General features: G+C 41.7%; 1 protein-coding gene across 5 annotated transcripts; it reads left to right on the top strand.

Moving 5' to 3' along the window:
- The first annotated feature begins 12,243 nt into the window (after positions 1–12,243).
- LOC114827333 (uncharacterized) lies at positions 12,244–15,075 on the top strand. 5 transcript variants are annotated; one of them, XM_029108991.2, is made up of 6 exons: positions 12,244–12,661; positions 12,881–12,951; positions 13,572–13,677; positions 13,981–14,113; positions 14,197–14,343; positions 14,929–15,075. In XM_029108991.2, exons 1-6 carry the CDS (start codon positions 12,585–12,587, stop codon positions 14,965–14,967), a joined length of 573 nt encoding a protein of 190 aa, XP_028964824.1. In that variant the 5' UTR covers positions 12,244–12,584; the 3' UTR covers positions 14,968–15,075. The 5 variants fall into 5 exon arrangements, with proteins under 5 accessions (XP_028964824.1, XP_028964827.1, XP_028964825.1 ...); XM_029108994.2 differs by having other exon boundaries at positions 14,605–15,075; XM_070806515.1 differs by having other exon boundaries at positions 12,363–12,661; positions 12,889–12,951; positions 14,605–15,075.
- The last annotated feature ends 1,174 nt before the right edge of the window (positions 15,076–16,249 follow it).

Below are 16,249 nucleotides of genomic sequence, written 5' to 3'. Positions count from 1 at the left end.
CTTGATCTTGAATTGGGCTGGAGATTTCTTCAAGGGCCGTTGAGGCTTGATCTTGAATTGGGCTTGAGATTTCTTCAAGGGCCGTTGAGGCTTGTTCTTGAACTTTTGTTTGAAATTTCTTCAAGGGCCGTCGAGCCTTGATCTTGAAGGTTGAAATTGGACCACAAGGAGCTTCATGTGGTAGATGATCTTTGGCTTTGGTAGTGGGTGAATCGACACGTATTTTGTTGCGCTTTGTTGACTTTCCACAGCTTTGATCTTGAACTGGGTAGAAGGATTTTCTAGATTCCTCCAATTGTTGATTTTCCACAGCTTATTCTTGAACTAGGTTTTGATTCAAGGGTGGTAGACACTTAATCTTGAATCGGACTTGTGATTTCTTCCAGGGCCGTCGAGGCTTGATTTTGAATTTGGCTGGAAGCTTCTTAAGGGCCGTTGAGGCTTGATTCTTGAAGGCTGACTCGAACACACGGCAAGCAGGCACGAGGTGAAGGTGACGACTTGTTGCTCTGTTCAATCTTTCTAATTCACACCTGAGTAGTTTGGTCAACGGTATGATCTTCGAGATTGATGGGCTCCTCTTCCAATTGGTGACTTGGTCTTTAAGGATTTGATTCAAGGGTGGTGAATCGGCACGTGCAGCCCACAACGCCTAGTAAGTCGACCCAAGAATTTGAGGGTCAAAACGAGTTCACCGTCCTCAGGCAGATGCGGCATCTTCTCGAGTTCTTCATCTCAGACTCTTTCTGCTGAGTTGACTGTGCATGCTGCATTCTTCTCTGCTTGTTTCTTCAGGCAGATGTGGCAGCTTCTCGAGTTCCTCAGTTCGGACTCCTTCTGCTGAGTTGACCGTGCCGACCGCATTCTTCTCTGCTTGTTCCTTCTGCACCTTGTCTCCACATGCTGCAAGGTATCATTTTCACTTGCCTTATCTGTTCTCCAGGCAGATGTGGCAGCTTCTTTGAAAGTACAGCAGCAGTGGAAGGCGAGTACTCGAGAGCAGTGCTAGGTAGGCAATCAGGGAAGGGTTCCAAGCAGTCGGTTCCTTACCCGAGTTTGAGTGGAAGTTCCGGCATATTGTTTTCTTTATCCTTGTCTTTGTAGGTAAGAACAAGGACAAAGGAAAGGACAGGGAGAACGCATGATATGAGATACTCTTGCTTTCTACCCTGGTGATATGAGATACTTTTGCTTTGGAGCCATTGGCTTGCAGAGGTACCCCAGGGAATAAGGAACATTGAATGACTCGAGAGGCTTCGTTGGGAAAGCATTTTTTTTTTTTTTTTTTTTTTTTTTTTATGAAGAAAGGCTCTGTATGTCTACCTTGCTATGGAAGGCGAAGGTAGACAATTATAGGAAGTTCTTTGATACCTGTAGAGGTACTATTCTTTCACTCGTGTCGGCAACCAATGCGTGATTGATCTATATGGCTTCACGTGCTTTCTTCTTTATCAGAAATCTTCGACAAATTACCCGTGATTTCCGCAAAGCTGAGTTTGCGCGTGATGGGTGCTGACGTGGCTGAAAAAGACTGGCGCCTCTTCGATATCTAGGATCGGCGCTTCGACAAATTGCCCGTGATTTTCGCAAAGCTGAGTTTGCGTGTCACGGGTGTCGACGCGTCTGGAAAAGCAAGATGCTTCTCCGATTTCTGAGCTTGCCTCTTCGATTTTTGAATGGCCTCTTCGAATTCTGAGCTCGCCTCTTCGATCTCTGAAATCCCGTCGAGTGCTGATTTTTTATATAGAGGCACGCTGTTCGTTTCAAAGCACACTTGAATTTTCGCTTGTAAAAACTCCCTTCTTGCACTTCTAAGATCTTGATTTGTCCGATCTCTTCTTTCTTCAATACTTTGAAAATGTCTGGACCCTCCGACCGTCGTTTTGACTTGAATCTTGGTGAAGAGGCAGTCCCGCCTTCTCCAGACAACATATGGCGCCCATCCTTCATATCCCCTACTGGTCCTCTTACTGTTGGGGATTCGGTGATGAAGAATGATATGACCGCTGCGGTGGTGGCCCGGAACCTTGTCACTCCCAAAGATAACAGACTACTTTCCAGGCGGTCAGATGAGTTGGCTGTTAAGGAGTCCCTGGCTCTTAGTGTGCAGTGTGCGGGTTCTGTGTCCAACATGGCCCAACGCCTATTTGCTCGAACCCGTCAAGTTGAATCGTTGGCGGCTGAAGTGATGAGTCTCAAACAAGAGATCAGAGGGCTCAAGCATGAGAATAAACAGTTGCACAAGCTTGCACATAACTATGCCACAAACATGAAGAGGAAAATTGACCAGATGCAGGAATCTGATGGTCAGATTTTACTTGATCATCGGAGGTTTGTGGGTTTGTTCCAGCAGCATTTACCTTCGTCTTCTGGGGCTGTACCGACTGCTGAGGCTTCAAACAGCCAACCTCCGACGCCTTCTCTTCCTGGAGCTCTGCCGAGTTGTGAGGCGCCACCTGATCGTCCTTGAATATCCCCTGTTGTAAATTTGATTTGATTTTTTTATTTTATTTTTTTTTTAAGGTATGCATAATGCAAATTTGTGTAAAATTTCCAGAAAAAAAAAAATAAATAAATAAAATGGACTTTATTTCTCTCGATGCATTTTTTTTTGTTGCTATATACATACATATATTATGTACATACACACCATATTATCATAACTTCATTTTCTTTTCTTTTCTCCTTCTTTTTTATTTTTTTAATTTTTTTTAATTTTTTTATTTTTTATATAAATATATATATATTTTTTTTTCTTTCCTTTTCTGCACATGGTGCCAGACGCACCATGAAACCCTTTTTTTTTTTTTTGTATTATTTTCTGTTTCTTTAGTTGGTGCCCATGCACCCTTCCCTTTTTTTCACGTGGTGCCAGATGCACCACCACCCTCTTTTTTTTTTTTTTTTTTTTTTTTTTGTGTATAAATTTGGGTGATGGGTAGAGGAACTTGCAGGGAGCGGAGCTCGAGTTTGAGGAAGAGCTTCTCGGCGGGCTAGTCATTTGACAGCGGTCTTTGAAGTTGGTGGCAGCTGCGAGGCAAGAGACGGAGGAGGGTGCAAGAGAAGAGCGGTGCAGCCTTGATGTCGGAGACTTTACCGTCCCCGTTGCTGCTTGGAACTGATGGGCAGAAGGGGATTGCCGCTCATTGTTGATGGGCTCATTCATGTCGTCTGAAACAACACCAGTTTGCCCGTGAACACCGTATTGATGAGCCACCTCAAGCCCGTATGTAGCTCCAGCCCAACCACAGAGATGGCTTGAAGGATCTGAGTGCCGGGGATGGGGGAGAGTACGGCAAGCTTGCAGAGGTTGAAGAGGAGCTCCGCCTAGAAGCGCTGATCGTTGGCGGAAGACATGAGGAGCACGGAGGAAGATGACTTGCTTGCTGCCGACGGTGCTACCACGGGAGGTGCGAGAGCAGCTGGTCCTGGAGTGAGCGACACCATTGTTGTTCGTCTAAGAGAGACGGAGAGAGAATTACGGTGGGCTTACGGTTTTCGAATGTCACCACTTTGCTGCTGCCTTTCCGTTGCTATCGGCCGAGACGAGGGTGCACGTTGCGGTATCTGGGCTCACGGATGGGACTCTCGCTGGGCAGAGAGGAACAAGGAGCAGCCGTCTGAACCTTGGGGGAGTCGACAGCAGCAGGGAGCGGAGAACATCTCTCTTTCTTCGGCTGCTATCATGATCTCCGGCTTTGAGTTTCTGTTTGGATGACATTGGATAACCGATCTTCATGTCCAACAAACATCTGCTCCGCATGGACTTTCAAAACGAGCTGCATGCGTAAGTAATGATCTTTCCCTGATCAGCCGACTGACCATGTTTCACCGTCGAGATCACCACGTCGACTTGCTTGATCACATTCACCGAGCTCTCGTGATCGTACAGATCACCCAGGACGAAATTGACGCCCAGAACCTTGAAGTTCTCGATGACTTTGGACTTTGCTATATTGGAAGAGGGTAGCTTATCGAACCAAAACGTGGGTGGGGTACTGCTGCTGACGGTGCTGCTACAGGAGGAGCGAGAGCAGCTGGTCCTTGGTCGGACCTTTTGACCCGGTGTCTTGTTCTTGCTTCTTCTTCCACTTCTTCTTAGGCTGCCAGAGGGAGAATGCAAATTCTCGTTTCCTTGGGCAAGAATCAAGCTTTTCGTACACAATCCCCGCCACCGGCGGGTTGTTTCTTCTGTTCTGCCGGTTTTACCTGGACCGTACTAGGAACAGCAGCATGTACATAAGGGAAGCCTGCAGGTACAAGCTGGTGTGGCCCGGAGGATTGTGCTGCAGCAAACTGATCATGCATAAGAGCCTGCGAGGATAACTTACCGCATTTCATGTTGCTGGCAGCACCATTGAGATGATGACGCATTAAGCTTCGCGAAGCTGGAACAGGCCATGGCTTCGATTGAGGAAAAGTCAGGTACATGAACACGCAGGCCACACAGCTCTCGGGTATGAGGTGACTTTCAAGTTGTCGTCCTGGTCTAGGAGGAAGTTCTCCGGCTTCAGATCCTGGTGGTAACGTCGCGGCTGTGGCAGGAATCTATGGCGGAGATGAGCTGCCGGAATATCTGGCAACGTCCTTCCTGAGCCGGCCCTTGACGAATTTGGCAAAGAGCTCGTTGCTGCAGACCAGATCCATGGCGAAGTCATGACGGAGATCACCCTTTTGATCTGCTCCATCATCCCAATGACAGCCATCACCGTCCTATCTTTCAAGCGCATCCGTTGCAGCAGAGACAGCAAGGATGAGATCAAGGAGAATTTCTCAAGACACCCACCTCTCCCAGATAATGCACTGTAGCACCACCACCTGCACTATGACGCCGCCGTTGCAGGTGAAGTTGGTCGAGAAGCCAAGGGCAGTTTCGGCGAGGAGCTTGTCCGGCTGCTGTAGTTTGCCGGGACGGAAACCATCTTTCCTGGTCTCGGATTCGCATTGGCAGTTGAAGTGGCAGTTGCAGCAGAATTAGCATTAGAAGATGAGCGTTTGCCCGGTGAAATACTAGTTCGTCTCTCCCTACTGCTCGACCGTTGCTGCTGATTTCTTTCCTGCTGGGTGTCCTCCTTCCCCTCCTCCCTTGAGAAGAAGGAGAAGAAGGCCTTGACCTCGAGGATTGGCGGTGGGTTTTCTCTTCTGCAACAAGCTCCTAGAGATGTTCGCCGATTTCAGAGAGCAAAGAGGGCCGAGCTTTCTCCATCTCTCGAAGGCACTCACACGCCAGCGCACGCGCCTGACGGTCGATGCCATGATTGGGTCGGTTGATCACCGTTAAAAGCAACTCCACCAGCGATTCGACGGCGGAGATTGGCACCATGTTATCATCGAGAGAGACGACGACAGATGTGACGGAGAGCATCATCTGCTCCTTAAGCGGGTACGTGATGTGGACCCCATCGGCCGGTGTCTGGATTAAGGCTTGGTGAGTGAGGGAGCGGTCGCCGATGAAGACGGCGGAGCGGGGGCCAAAGCGGAGGGAGATGGTGGGCCCGTGTTTGGCCTGTAGTTTGCAGATGATAAGCTCGGGCTCTGAGAAGGATTTGATGGCGGATTAGACGGGAGATTTGCAGGAGGAGGCGCATGGAGCTTGGATGGGTGACTGGAATGGAGAAGAAAACCCGAAGTGGGTTTTGAGAGCTGGGCTTATTGGGATTTAGAAAGATGGGCCGCCCCTTTTTTTTTTAGAAATTGTGGATGGGCCTATATTTGTATATGCACACACACATACGTATATATTTCCTTTTTTTTTTCTTTTTTTTTTTTTTTTTTCTAAATACATAATAACATATGTATTCATTATTTTTTTTTTCAAAGAAACTGCAATTTAATTTTGTACAAAGAAAATTGCAAATTTTCTTAACAAAATAAATTTGTAATAAAATTGACCTTCTTTAATAAAACATTTATTCTTTTTTTATTTTTATTTTGATGTGACTGAACTCGAAAAATTGAACATTCGAGCTGCCTACGTACCTCTCCAAAGAAGGGATCAAGTCGTAACGTAGTTCAAATACATTTTTTTTTTTTTTTGGTATTTTCTTTTGGTGCCGTGTTGCAGTTTCAGTTCGTGCAGGCAATGAGCGTTTGGTGCCGTGTTGCAGTTTCAGCTCGTGCAGGCAAGGAGCGTTGGTGTTGCCTTTTATGCTCGTGTAGACCAGGAGCGTTTGGTGCCGTGTTGCAGTTTCAGCTCGTGCAGGCACGGAGCGTTGGTGTCGCCTTTTATGCTCGTGCAGACCAGGAGCGTTGTGCCATGCAGTTTAGGCTCGTGCAGGCGAAGAGTGTTGTGTCTTGCAGTTTAGGCTCTTGCAGACAAAGAGCTTTGGTTCGTGCAGTTTTAGGCTCGTGCGAACAAGGAGCATGGTGAATTTGTCAAGTAATTTTGGAGAGGCGTTCCTCACAATCTTCATAGCAAGGAGCCTTGACCGAGTGGTTGAAGAAGTCTTCAGGAAAGAAATCACGCATCGTGATGGGGATGGACGATCTATGTGTCGAAATTTCATCATCTTCAACACGTTCATGTTGCTTTGAAGGTTGACAAGAGCTGCTTTGCCCCCTTTCCGATTGGCGGACATGTGGAGGAGACGTATGCTTCTTGTGCAATTTCTTAGGAGTGACTTGAGTCCATCCTTCAACTTTGCTTGTCTTGGACGATGCCCCCAGCGGTTGAGGTGAAAATTTTGAGTCGGAAGAGCCAGAAGTGAAGGTGGTATAGTTTGACTTCACCACATCGTCAAGATCTAGCTCGATGATTCCTTTCTGAGCCAGCTTCATGATGAGATCTTTCAGCACGAAGCACTTTTCTGTCGGATGACTGATGAAGCGGTGGAATTTACAGTATCTTGGACTGTCAGTACGATTCATCTCTTCCGGTCGTCTGCACTCAGGCAAACTGATCACCTTCTTGTCCAACAGGTCATCTAGCATGGCAACCACATCAGAGTCGGGGAATGGATAAGTCTTCTCCTCAAGCTCCTTCAAAGTGCGTCTACGTGTCTCTTGATCACGAAAAGCTTCGGTTTGAATCGCCTTGCCTCGTGTGGATATTTTGACGGGAGATGTGTTGACCGTCATCGCTTCCTTGGTGGGTTTCCATGCAGCCTTTTCCACCTTTGTCCCAAGAACTTTGTCGTTCTTGTAGTCAGCGATCGGTTCTTTCTTCCCATGATGGGCGATGCTCAACTCCATGTCATGGGCGCGAGTGGCCAATTCCTCGAAGGTCCGTGGTTTAATGCCTTGAAGGATGTATTGCAAACCCCATTGCATGCCTTGGATGCACATCTCGATTGAAGAGGTTTCCGAGAGCCTGTCTTTACAGTCGAGGCTTAGAGTGCGCCATCTGTTGATGTAGTCAATAACTGGCTCGTCCTTCCACTGCTTTGTGCTCGTTAGTTCTAGCATGCTCACAGTGCGGCGGGTGTTGTAGAAGCGGTTGAGGAATTCCCTTTCCAATTGCTCCCAGCTGTTGATGGACTCAGGCTCTAGGTCCGTGTACCACTCAAAGGCATTTCCTTTCAGCGAGCGCACAAACTGCTTGGCGAGGTAGTCTCCCTCCGTCCCCGCGTTGTTGCAAGTTTCGACGAAATGTGCAACGTGCTGCTTTGGGTTTCCTTTTCCATCAAACTGCATGAACTTTGGTGGTTGATAACCCCTTGGCATCCTTAGGGCATCAATTTTCTTGGAATAGGGTTTCGAGTAGAACAAGGAGGTATGTGAGCTCCCTTCGTACTGTGCCTTGATGGTGTTGGTGATCATCTCCTGCAGCTGCTGGATAGAAAGAGATCCCATGAGTGCCGCTGCTTGGTCTGGCTCCGGCTTCCCATCGATTTTCTTCACCGGGGGTTCTTCGTCTCCGCCAGCTCCTCCCTTTAGTGGATCATCCTCTGGGTCGGGTTTATCGCCGTCTTGCGCCTCCAGTCGGTTGACTAGTGCTGCAATTTGCAAGTCTTTTTCTTCCACAGTTCGGGTTAGCCTTGCGATTGCTTCATTCATTTGAGCCAGCTGCTCATCGATTGAAGTTGCTCCAATAGTCATGACTTGCATGGCTGAACTGTCGCTTGAATCGGCATCGGAGAGCATGGATTCGGCGTATTTCCTTGGGCTTTCCCCCCTTGGTGCCCTTAGTGAGGCTAAGGTGATCAAAGGCTCGTGCCTTGGGTGCTTTTGTTCCCTTGGCAGGGTTGATGCAGAGGTGAAAGAGGCGGCAGAAGTAGCTCTTGCCATGCTTCGAGTCGTGATGCCCAAAGTGACACCAGTTGCGGGAGCAGTTTGAGCCTTCCTTGATGCCATTAATTTTGGAAGTGCGTTTTGATTTTCTTGAACGGAGAAAGAGATGAGAGGCAGAGATTGTCCCACTGGGCGTGCCAATTTGTGAACACGGAAAATTCCTGAAACGAAAGAGACAAGAACAACGTGCACAAACAAATATTTGTGTTTTTGATGATTTTGGGTTACAATCTCTCTCTATTTTGATCCTCTGATTCGATCTCCGTAAGGTGTTGATTGGTGGGTGTTTCGTTGATCCAAGGGCCGTCGGGGCTTGATCTTGGATGAACTGTTTGGAAGTTTCTTCAAAGGGCCGTGGGCTTGATCTTTGAAGGTGGATTTGAGCGGATCTTCAAGGAGCCGTTGGGGCTTGATCTTGAGGATGAATGTTTCTTCAATGGCCGTTTGAGGCTTGATCTTGAATAACGGTGATGAGCGGATCTTCAAGGGCTTTTGGGCTTGATCTTGAAGAAACAGTGATGAACAGATCTTCAAGGGCTTTTTGGGCTTAATCTTGAAGAACGGTTGGATGTGTGTGGATTTGTCGACGTTGTTGATCCAAAAGGCCGTTGGGGCTTGATCTTGGATGAACGGATGATGAACGATGGTGCTTTCTTCAAGGGCCGTCGGGGCTTGATCTTGAATTGGTGGATGATTGTTGATCCAAAGGGCCGTTGGGGCTTGATCTTGGATGAACGATGAACGAAGAACGCTTTCTTAATTCTTCGGGAACCTGGATGCTTGAGAGCTTCGGAGTTTCAGAGCTTCAGAGCTTCAAGAGTTTTGCCTAATGATTTTTTTTTGGTCCCCTCAAATGAATGAAATGGGCTTGTATTTATAGAATTTTCCAAAGCCTAATTTTGAATATAATATCCCAGATGAAATAAGTCATTTCTGCCAGGTGTTGACACGTGTCCTATTTGATGACTTTTCCAACTCATTTCAATTTTCGTTGAGCCACACGCTACGTGTAAAATTTATGTAATACATGAGCGTTGACACTTTGATTTATCGGTCAACATTTATTTACCGAAATTTCGATGTCTACACCCTTACCTTAAAGGTCTCCATAAGAGTATTCGCAAATGGGTAGTTACTTTTTCTTAGCTCACATGGATAGTTACTTTTCTCTTGGGACCCACTGTTCTTTAAGGCAAGATGTAACCTAATTTTTTACTACCCAAAGAAGGAAGTTGCTAGTTCAAATGACAAATCTGGCCCCATTTTTCAGCTTATTAGGAATTAAATTTCTTACTAGGGCTTAAAATATAAGGAAAACTAATGAAAATAACTTCAAAACTTTGAATTTTAACCAAAACTCATCTAATAACTTTATTTAATGATAAGGACAAGAGAAAAAAAACAAATATGAAAAAAAAAACTAACGGAAGCGCGTGCGTATTTGAGGAAAGCAGAGCAGCTTATTTCTTTTTCGTGTTATAAGTATAATTATCCTTTATTTATGTGAATTTCATCAATTCCTAACCAAATCCTCCTATGATTTTACTCACTCACTCTTGATCAATCCTTAATCATTAATATATAGTCTTATTGATTTGTGTGAATATATCCTTGACTTCATTCATTTCAAATTTCAATAGCATGTAGAATTGCCTCATGCATGTGAAGAGGTGGAGGGATGACAATTCTAACCGTTAACCCGATAACCGTGGATAACCACCCGAATGGATTGGATTTGGGTATGAAAATTCGGGTATATTTTGGGTATGGGGAAAAACCGTGAATATTATTCAGTTATGGTCTTGGATATGGTTATAGGGGTCCCCAATCCATATCCGTCCCCGAATTCGAACCTAATAATATATAATATAATTATATGTATTTCATTATTCACCGAATCCATTACCTTGAGAATACAAAAATTGCATTGTATGAGTTTTATTTTGTGGCAAAGTTCAAAAGTTTTGATATGAATCAAAATCTATGAGAATTTAATAGTATTTATGCGAGATATCAAAGATCAACCAACATTATCAATGTTTAGCTTTAATTTTTATGTTCCACAAGATCCATTAATTAAATCATTTTATACATTAAATATTTAATGACGAAATTAATATTTACCAAATTATCATGCGTCAATTGGGCGAATATATTTTTTGTATTAATGAAGATGGATATAACCGTTAACCGATAAAAAAATCCGTTATCTGGTAGGTATGGTTATGGATAATACCCGATGGTTAATTTGTGGTTATGAATATGGTTAATTTTCGTGATTATGGGGATGGATATAACATTTTCGTCTCTAAACCGATTCGTTGCCATCCCTGCTGCACATTGCCGACTTTGATACAACATTGAGTTTTCCCAACTTTTTGTTTTTTATTTTTTGTTACTTCCTCCTTTCAGTTTTGTTCTGGAATTATTTAGGCCTCGTTTGGCACGCCGTATAAAGGACCGGATAGTATTAGTAGTACGATATCAGCCGTTTGGTGTTCCAACGTACTAATTAAGCACCGGATAAACAAAACCGGTCCCACCACTTTAATCCCCCTCACACCCGCTAATTTATACACTCCAATACCTCCGTATAATTTAGTTGAGTCTTTCTTTCTCCAACCTCTCTATTCCTGCGCATCACCAAATCCTCATCCAAGTTTCCTTCTCTCCCTTTCTCCCTCCCCACCTCCAATCAACATCAAGCACATATAAACAGAAAATCAGAGGTGGCGTATTAAACCCAGGCCATGGCGTCCCTATTCAGACATCCATGATGACGGATCGAACTAGAATCGGAGAGATGTTATCTGGGTTTTTTGGCCTGATGGAGGAGGTTGAATTCCAAAAAAATCACCTCATATCTCTGTGTTTCAGATTTGAAATTTAACCCGAAAGATAGAGCAGTTGAACCGCCCTTTCATTGAAAGAAGGAATTTGCGCCTACCATAAATTCTCAGTTGCAAACTTCCTTTACCTTTAAAAACCAAGAACCCACTAGCCCACTGTGTCTCGAGTTTAAATGTAGAGTTGATGTTTATGATGATATATAACTTATGTTGTTGTTTTTTTTTTTTTTCCTACAATTCTGTAAAATGAATTTAATAGCAAAGTTTGATCGATCATATTATAAAATGAGTTTTGTTGTCTCCTATGCATTTGGCATCATATTCATACCTCTTGGTTTTTTATGTAGTTTGCACATACTAATGTATGTATGTATGCAGGTAAGTAATGACGAAAAGTTATTAGATGATTTTTTGCTAATAAAAAATTTGGAGAAGTCCTTTTCATAAAGCTCGCTAACAACGATTTCATATTGACTATTGCTGGAACTAAACACTAACTATTTATAGAACTGACCACAATTTCAGAAATAATCAGTGTTCAGTTCCAAAAAGAGTTAATATTCAGTTTCAAAAATAGTCAATGTTAATAGATGGTTTTTTGTTAATAAAAAGTTTGGAGAAGCCTTTTTTATTAAAGCATAGTACTATTTAGTTTCATAAATAGTGTAGTACTGGTTAGTTTCATAAATAGTATAATACCGTTAAGTTTCATAAATACTGTAGTACCATTAAATTTCATAAACATCGTAGTACTGTTCATTTTTATAAACAGTGTCTTTGATGGACGTGCGGATCCTGCGTGTCAGGTTTTTTTTTATAATTTTTATATATTAAAATTGTGTCATTTTTATTAAAATTTAAGTTTTTTTTTCATTAAATAAAATTATAGCTTGATTTTTTGTTAAAATAAATTTAGCCAAACCTTTTTTTATAAAAACTCCCAAAATAATAGCTTCACCCCCATCAATACTCTTAGAGCATCTCCAAATGAGATGTCAAAAGTCTAAGTAGAATGTTATTATGCATACTTGACATAAAAAATCTATCCAATTTGCTGATTGAATTTGAAAGCTTTGTGATTAAGGGTTAAGGGTCAAATTTGACATCAGTGTCAAATTTATTTTTAATTCATTTTAATGGTGAGTTCCTTATTCCACACTTACATTTCAACTAATAAAAAATTTGTTTCAACAATTTCTTTTTACAATTATAACCATTTTAAGTTCTATTTAAATAAAAAAATAACATTTGATAATTCAATTCGAGAAGTAACAAATTTAACATAAAATTTCAGATTAATACTGAATTGTTGTTTATTATTCAAATCTTTTGTTTTGTTTTTCTATTTCTTTCTTTCTCCTGTACTAGATCTGCTAGAGGCTTCCATTTCCTGAGAAGAATCCTAAATCCATTCAATTTCAAACCCTAAACCCATTTATAAACCACACAATATAAGAATTAATCGTTGAAATTTGTAAAAGGGATCTCTCTCTCCGTTCCGTGGTGATGTCAGCAAGTAGTAATGGGGTGTCGATTTGGTTCAACAGGAAGGTGGTTGATCCCCTCCTCGAAATCCTCCGCAGGTACCACTACTACCCTATACTCTCTCTTTCTGTCTAATTTTCTTCTTCTATTTCAGATTCACAAATTCTGTTTTTTTTTTGGTATATAATATTTTTGTCGGGTTTGATTGATTGATAATGATTCAACAATTTTTTTGCTCTAAAAAATCATGTTTGATTGTTACTCTATTTGGTGGTTGCTGAGAAAGAAAGTTGTAAGATTTGATTTGGATTTTGAAGGGGTGCAGAACCGAAGCTGTTGGCCTTCTCTGCAGCTCTTGGCCTTACCATTGGATTATTTCCAATATGCGGTACGTATGCATCTTTTATCTTCTCCAATCCCGTGCGGTGCCTCTTTCAATACAATGCAGTAATTCTGCGTAGTAATATTGTTATCAAGGCTGTTGCTTCTCCATTTTAGTTTAATACAGGATGATTTCCCACCTGAACATAATTTTCTCTTATTAATACGCTCACGAACAGATTTATTTGCGGCCTGGAAAAGCAATTTCATAATTTTATCATGTCACACTTTACTTCTAAATGCCGAAAATAATCTCACTGTGAGTTGTTCCTTAGATCATTCCTTACTGAATATTGATGTGGCTCAGCAATGTTGCAATAATATGCAAAATAGGACCCTCCTTAAAGAAAACTTACGAGGAGTAGTTGCCGCCTTATATCAGTACAGAGAACAGAAAGAAATTGCTATCTGAGAGTGGGTTCACGTAGGAAAATGTAGGCATTGCTATCTGAGAGTGGGAGGTTCACGTAGGAAAATGTAGGCTGGATTTAGTTGGGAGGATGTTGATATGATCCCCCCTTTGTAGTTGTTGTAATGGATCTGGTATTTCTGGAGATTTGTCAGTACTAATGTTGGATTCTCTAAATGTTAATAAATACCTCATATTAACCGATGTTTCATTAATAGGGACAACTGTGATTCTGTGTGGAATGGCAATTGCATTTCTGCGATCTCACTGCCATGCTCCAACTGTCATGCTGGCTAATGTCCTTGCTACACCAATAGAACTGAGGTACTTGTGCTTTTATCCTAGCATCTTGTAATATCATTACGTTTATGTCATCGCCGTACATGCGACTAATTGTGTTTGCACGTCCTTCATAAAATGTCTAAACAATGACAGATTGTGGATTGGTCGCTGTCTTGGTACATCGTTCGTCTCTATGTTGATAGAAGCCTTAGAAATAGAAACAACATATATAAAAGAACTTGTCCTAAAGCTTTTAGTTTCTCTTGTACCATACCTTTTACATTTTATGCTACACATATGATTGGTATCTTACTGTTTTTTTGTTGTTGTTGTTTTGCTCTCAAGTTTGGTTGTACCTTTCTTGCGTTTTGGTGAATTTGTCTCTGGTGGTGCTCATTTTCCTTTAACTTCTGACGCTTTCAAGAAAGTGTTAACTGGCCAAGCTTCACATGAGGTCTTAATAAGTATTGCGCATGCGGTAGGTTGCCAACTTATCACCTTGTAGCCATAACCCCACTTTCTCTCTTGCTATTCACGTCTAATTCGTATCAATCTTTGCAGTTGTTGGGATGGCTTGTTGCGACTCCTTTAATTTTTGCCGCTCTGTACATGGCATTTTTACCATTGTTTAAGGTGTTGGTTCCCAAGTTCAGCGCTGTTCCTTTAAGCCCAAAGAAATCACTTTCAAGCACGGAAGTCAGGCTTAAGGTAAGAGATGCCTGATTAAAATTGTAATAGCCACACACAGTTATTTCTCTTGCCATAAACAGGGAAATTTGTTCACATGTTTCTGACATTAATAGTACCCCATGTACATAGAACAGCACTGATGATACGATGCTTACTCTGCTTTCTGCGTGTATTATATATGTATGATTCTTTATGATGTCGTATTCATATTTTAACCAAGGTGGCTTCTGGACAGCAGAAGTCCATTAAGTCTGATGATGTGATTAACTAATTTGACAGGGAAACTGATGCGTCTTTCTATTTCTCTGCATCATCGGATATATTGCGGTGCAAGACACCTCATTCACAGAATACGTATTAGTGTATATTCTCAGAGAGAGGGGGCATGCGCGAGCTGAAACTTCACTTTGTTTCAGCGTTGAGCGCACACTAATGGAATACAAATGAATATTTTCTTTTTCAAATAAAAGTTTAGTTGATTACTTCCAAAAGTCACAACAATACTGCCTGTTTTGTAGCCATATCCTTTGTTTTTTTTTGGGAACTTTGCTAAGTTACTGTTGGGACCAAATTAAGTCAATACGACTGTTTGGCTATCTACAGTGTTTCTTGCAACGAGGAGGAGGAGATGGCTACGGATAAGTTGAAGGGACATCTGTTTTATTATATTTTTAAACATGTAAGATTTTGTTGAATATGCTTGTTGTGACATGACAATATGAAATGATATGGCTCAGGCATCTGACTCAAGGCAGGGATGAAAGATGGTATTTAAATGTGATGGTATAAGCTATAAACCCATGAAACTGAATTCTCTTCTCGTATGACCCAGCGTCTGACTCAGGGGCAAATCTCTCTCTACGACTATGATAACTTGCAAGCCGTTACGTCCCGCCGTCCGTCTCGCTTTCTCTCCCATGTCACGAGGAAATCAATATCTACACATAATGCACAAGCAAAATTAAAACAAACAAGTGACAACAAACACAAAATACAAAATCTTAACACAAGCATAATGGTTTATTGTTTGTATTCAATTTGTATTCAGTTTTGATCTCATTTATCAACATGGTTTATTGTTTCAGAGTACAAATTCATCATTTAGAGCTTCGACTTTAGGTTTCTGTCTTTTGGCCTACCAAAAGTTGTGATTTAAAGGGAGTTTGGACACAAGTGACCTTTTACCACGGTGGTGGAAATGTATTGTGTCTTTGCATGACGACGTGGATTCGAACCCCGTCGGTGGCTAATCTAATATTTAACTTACTAACGCTATCACCAAATTTACTTCAAGTTAAGGATCCATGGAGGGTAATAAGTATAAAGCCTCAATACTATCACACATCAAACATCGTAATTACATTGGACAAATGCATGTCATGTAGATTAATGTGTATTTAGGAGAGATTATGGAGGGACAATACATTAAAGAGATCCCCTTGGTTTTTCAAAAAGTCTCCCAAAATATTTGTTTGAGCAATTAGTGGAGCAAAATGTCTCTATAAAAATAAGGAAACTTTAACGAAAAGTTTCTAGTACTATTTACTTTAACGAAAAATCATATTTTTATACTAAAAAGTTAATTTTGATACTATTCAATTTACCCTTTATTTTGTCATTTTCGTTAAAATTCAAAATTTTCAAAATATTTTCATTAGTTTTCCTTAAAAATAAAGAAAACTAACGAAAAATCCAAAAAAACTTTCATTTTAATGAAAAGTCATTTTTAAAGGTATAACGAATAGTACCAAGAAAAGATATAAATGTGATTTTTCGTAAAAAGTTAACAGTACCAAGAGTGTTTTGTTAAAACTCCCTAAAAATAATTGGTGGGAAGGTTGACTTAAATTCGTGGCTTGTATGCACTATTTGCAATCAGAAAAATTTGGACATTTTTTGTGTAAATATTTTATAGTTTGCGTTG

This window comes from Malus domestica, chromosome 10, assembly GCF_042453785.1.
Source record: "Malus domestica chromosome 10, GDT2T_hap1".
NCBI classification, from domain to species: Eukaryota; Viridiplantae; Streptophyta; class Magnoliopsida; order Rosales; family Rosaceae; genus Malus; species Malus domestica.
This window is presented reverse-complemented; position numbering and strand designations above follow the sequence as displayed.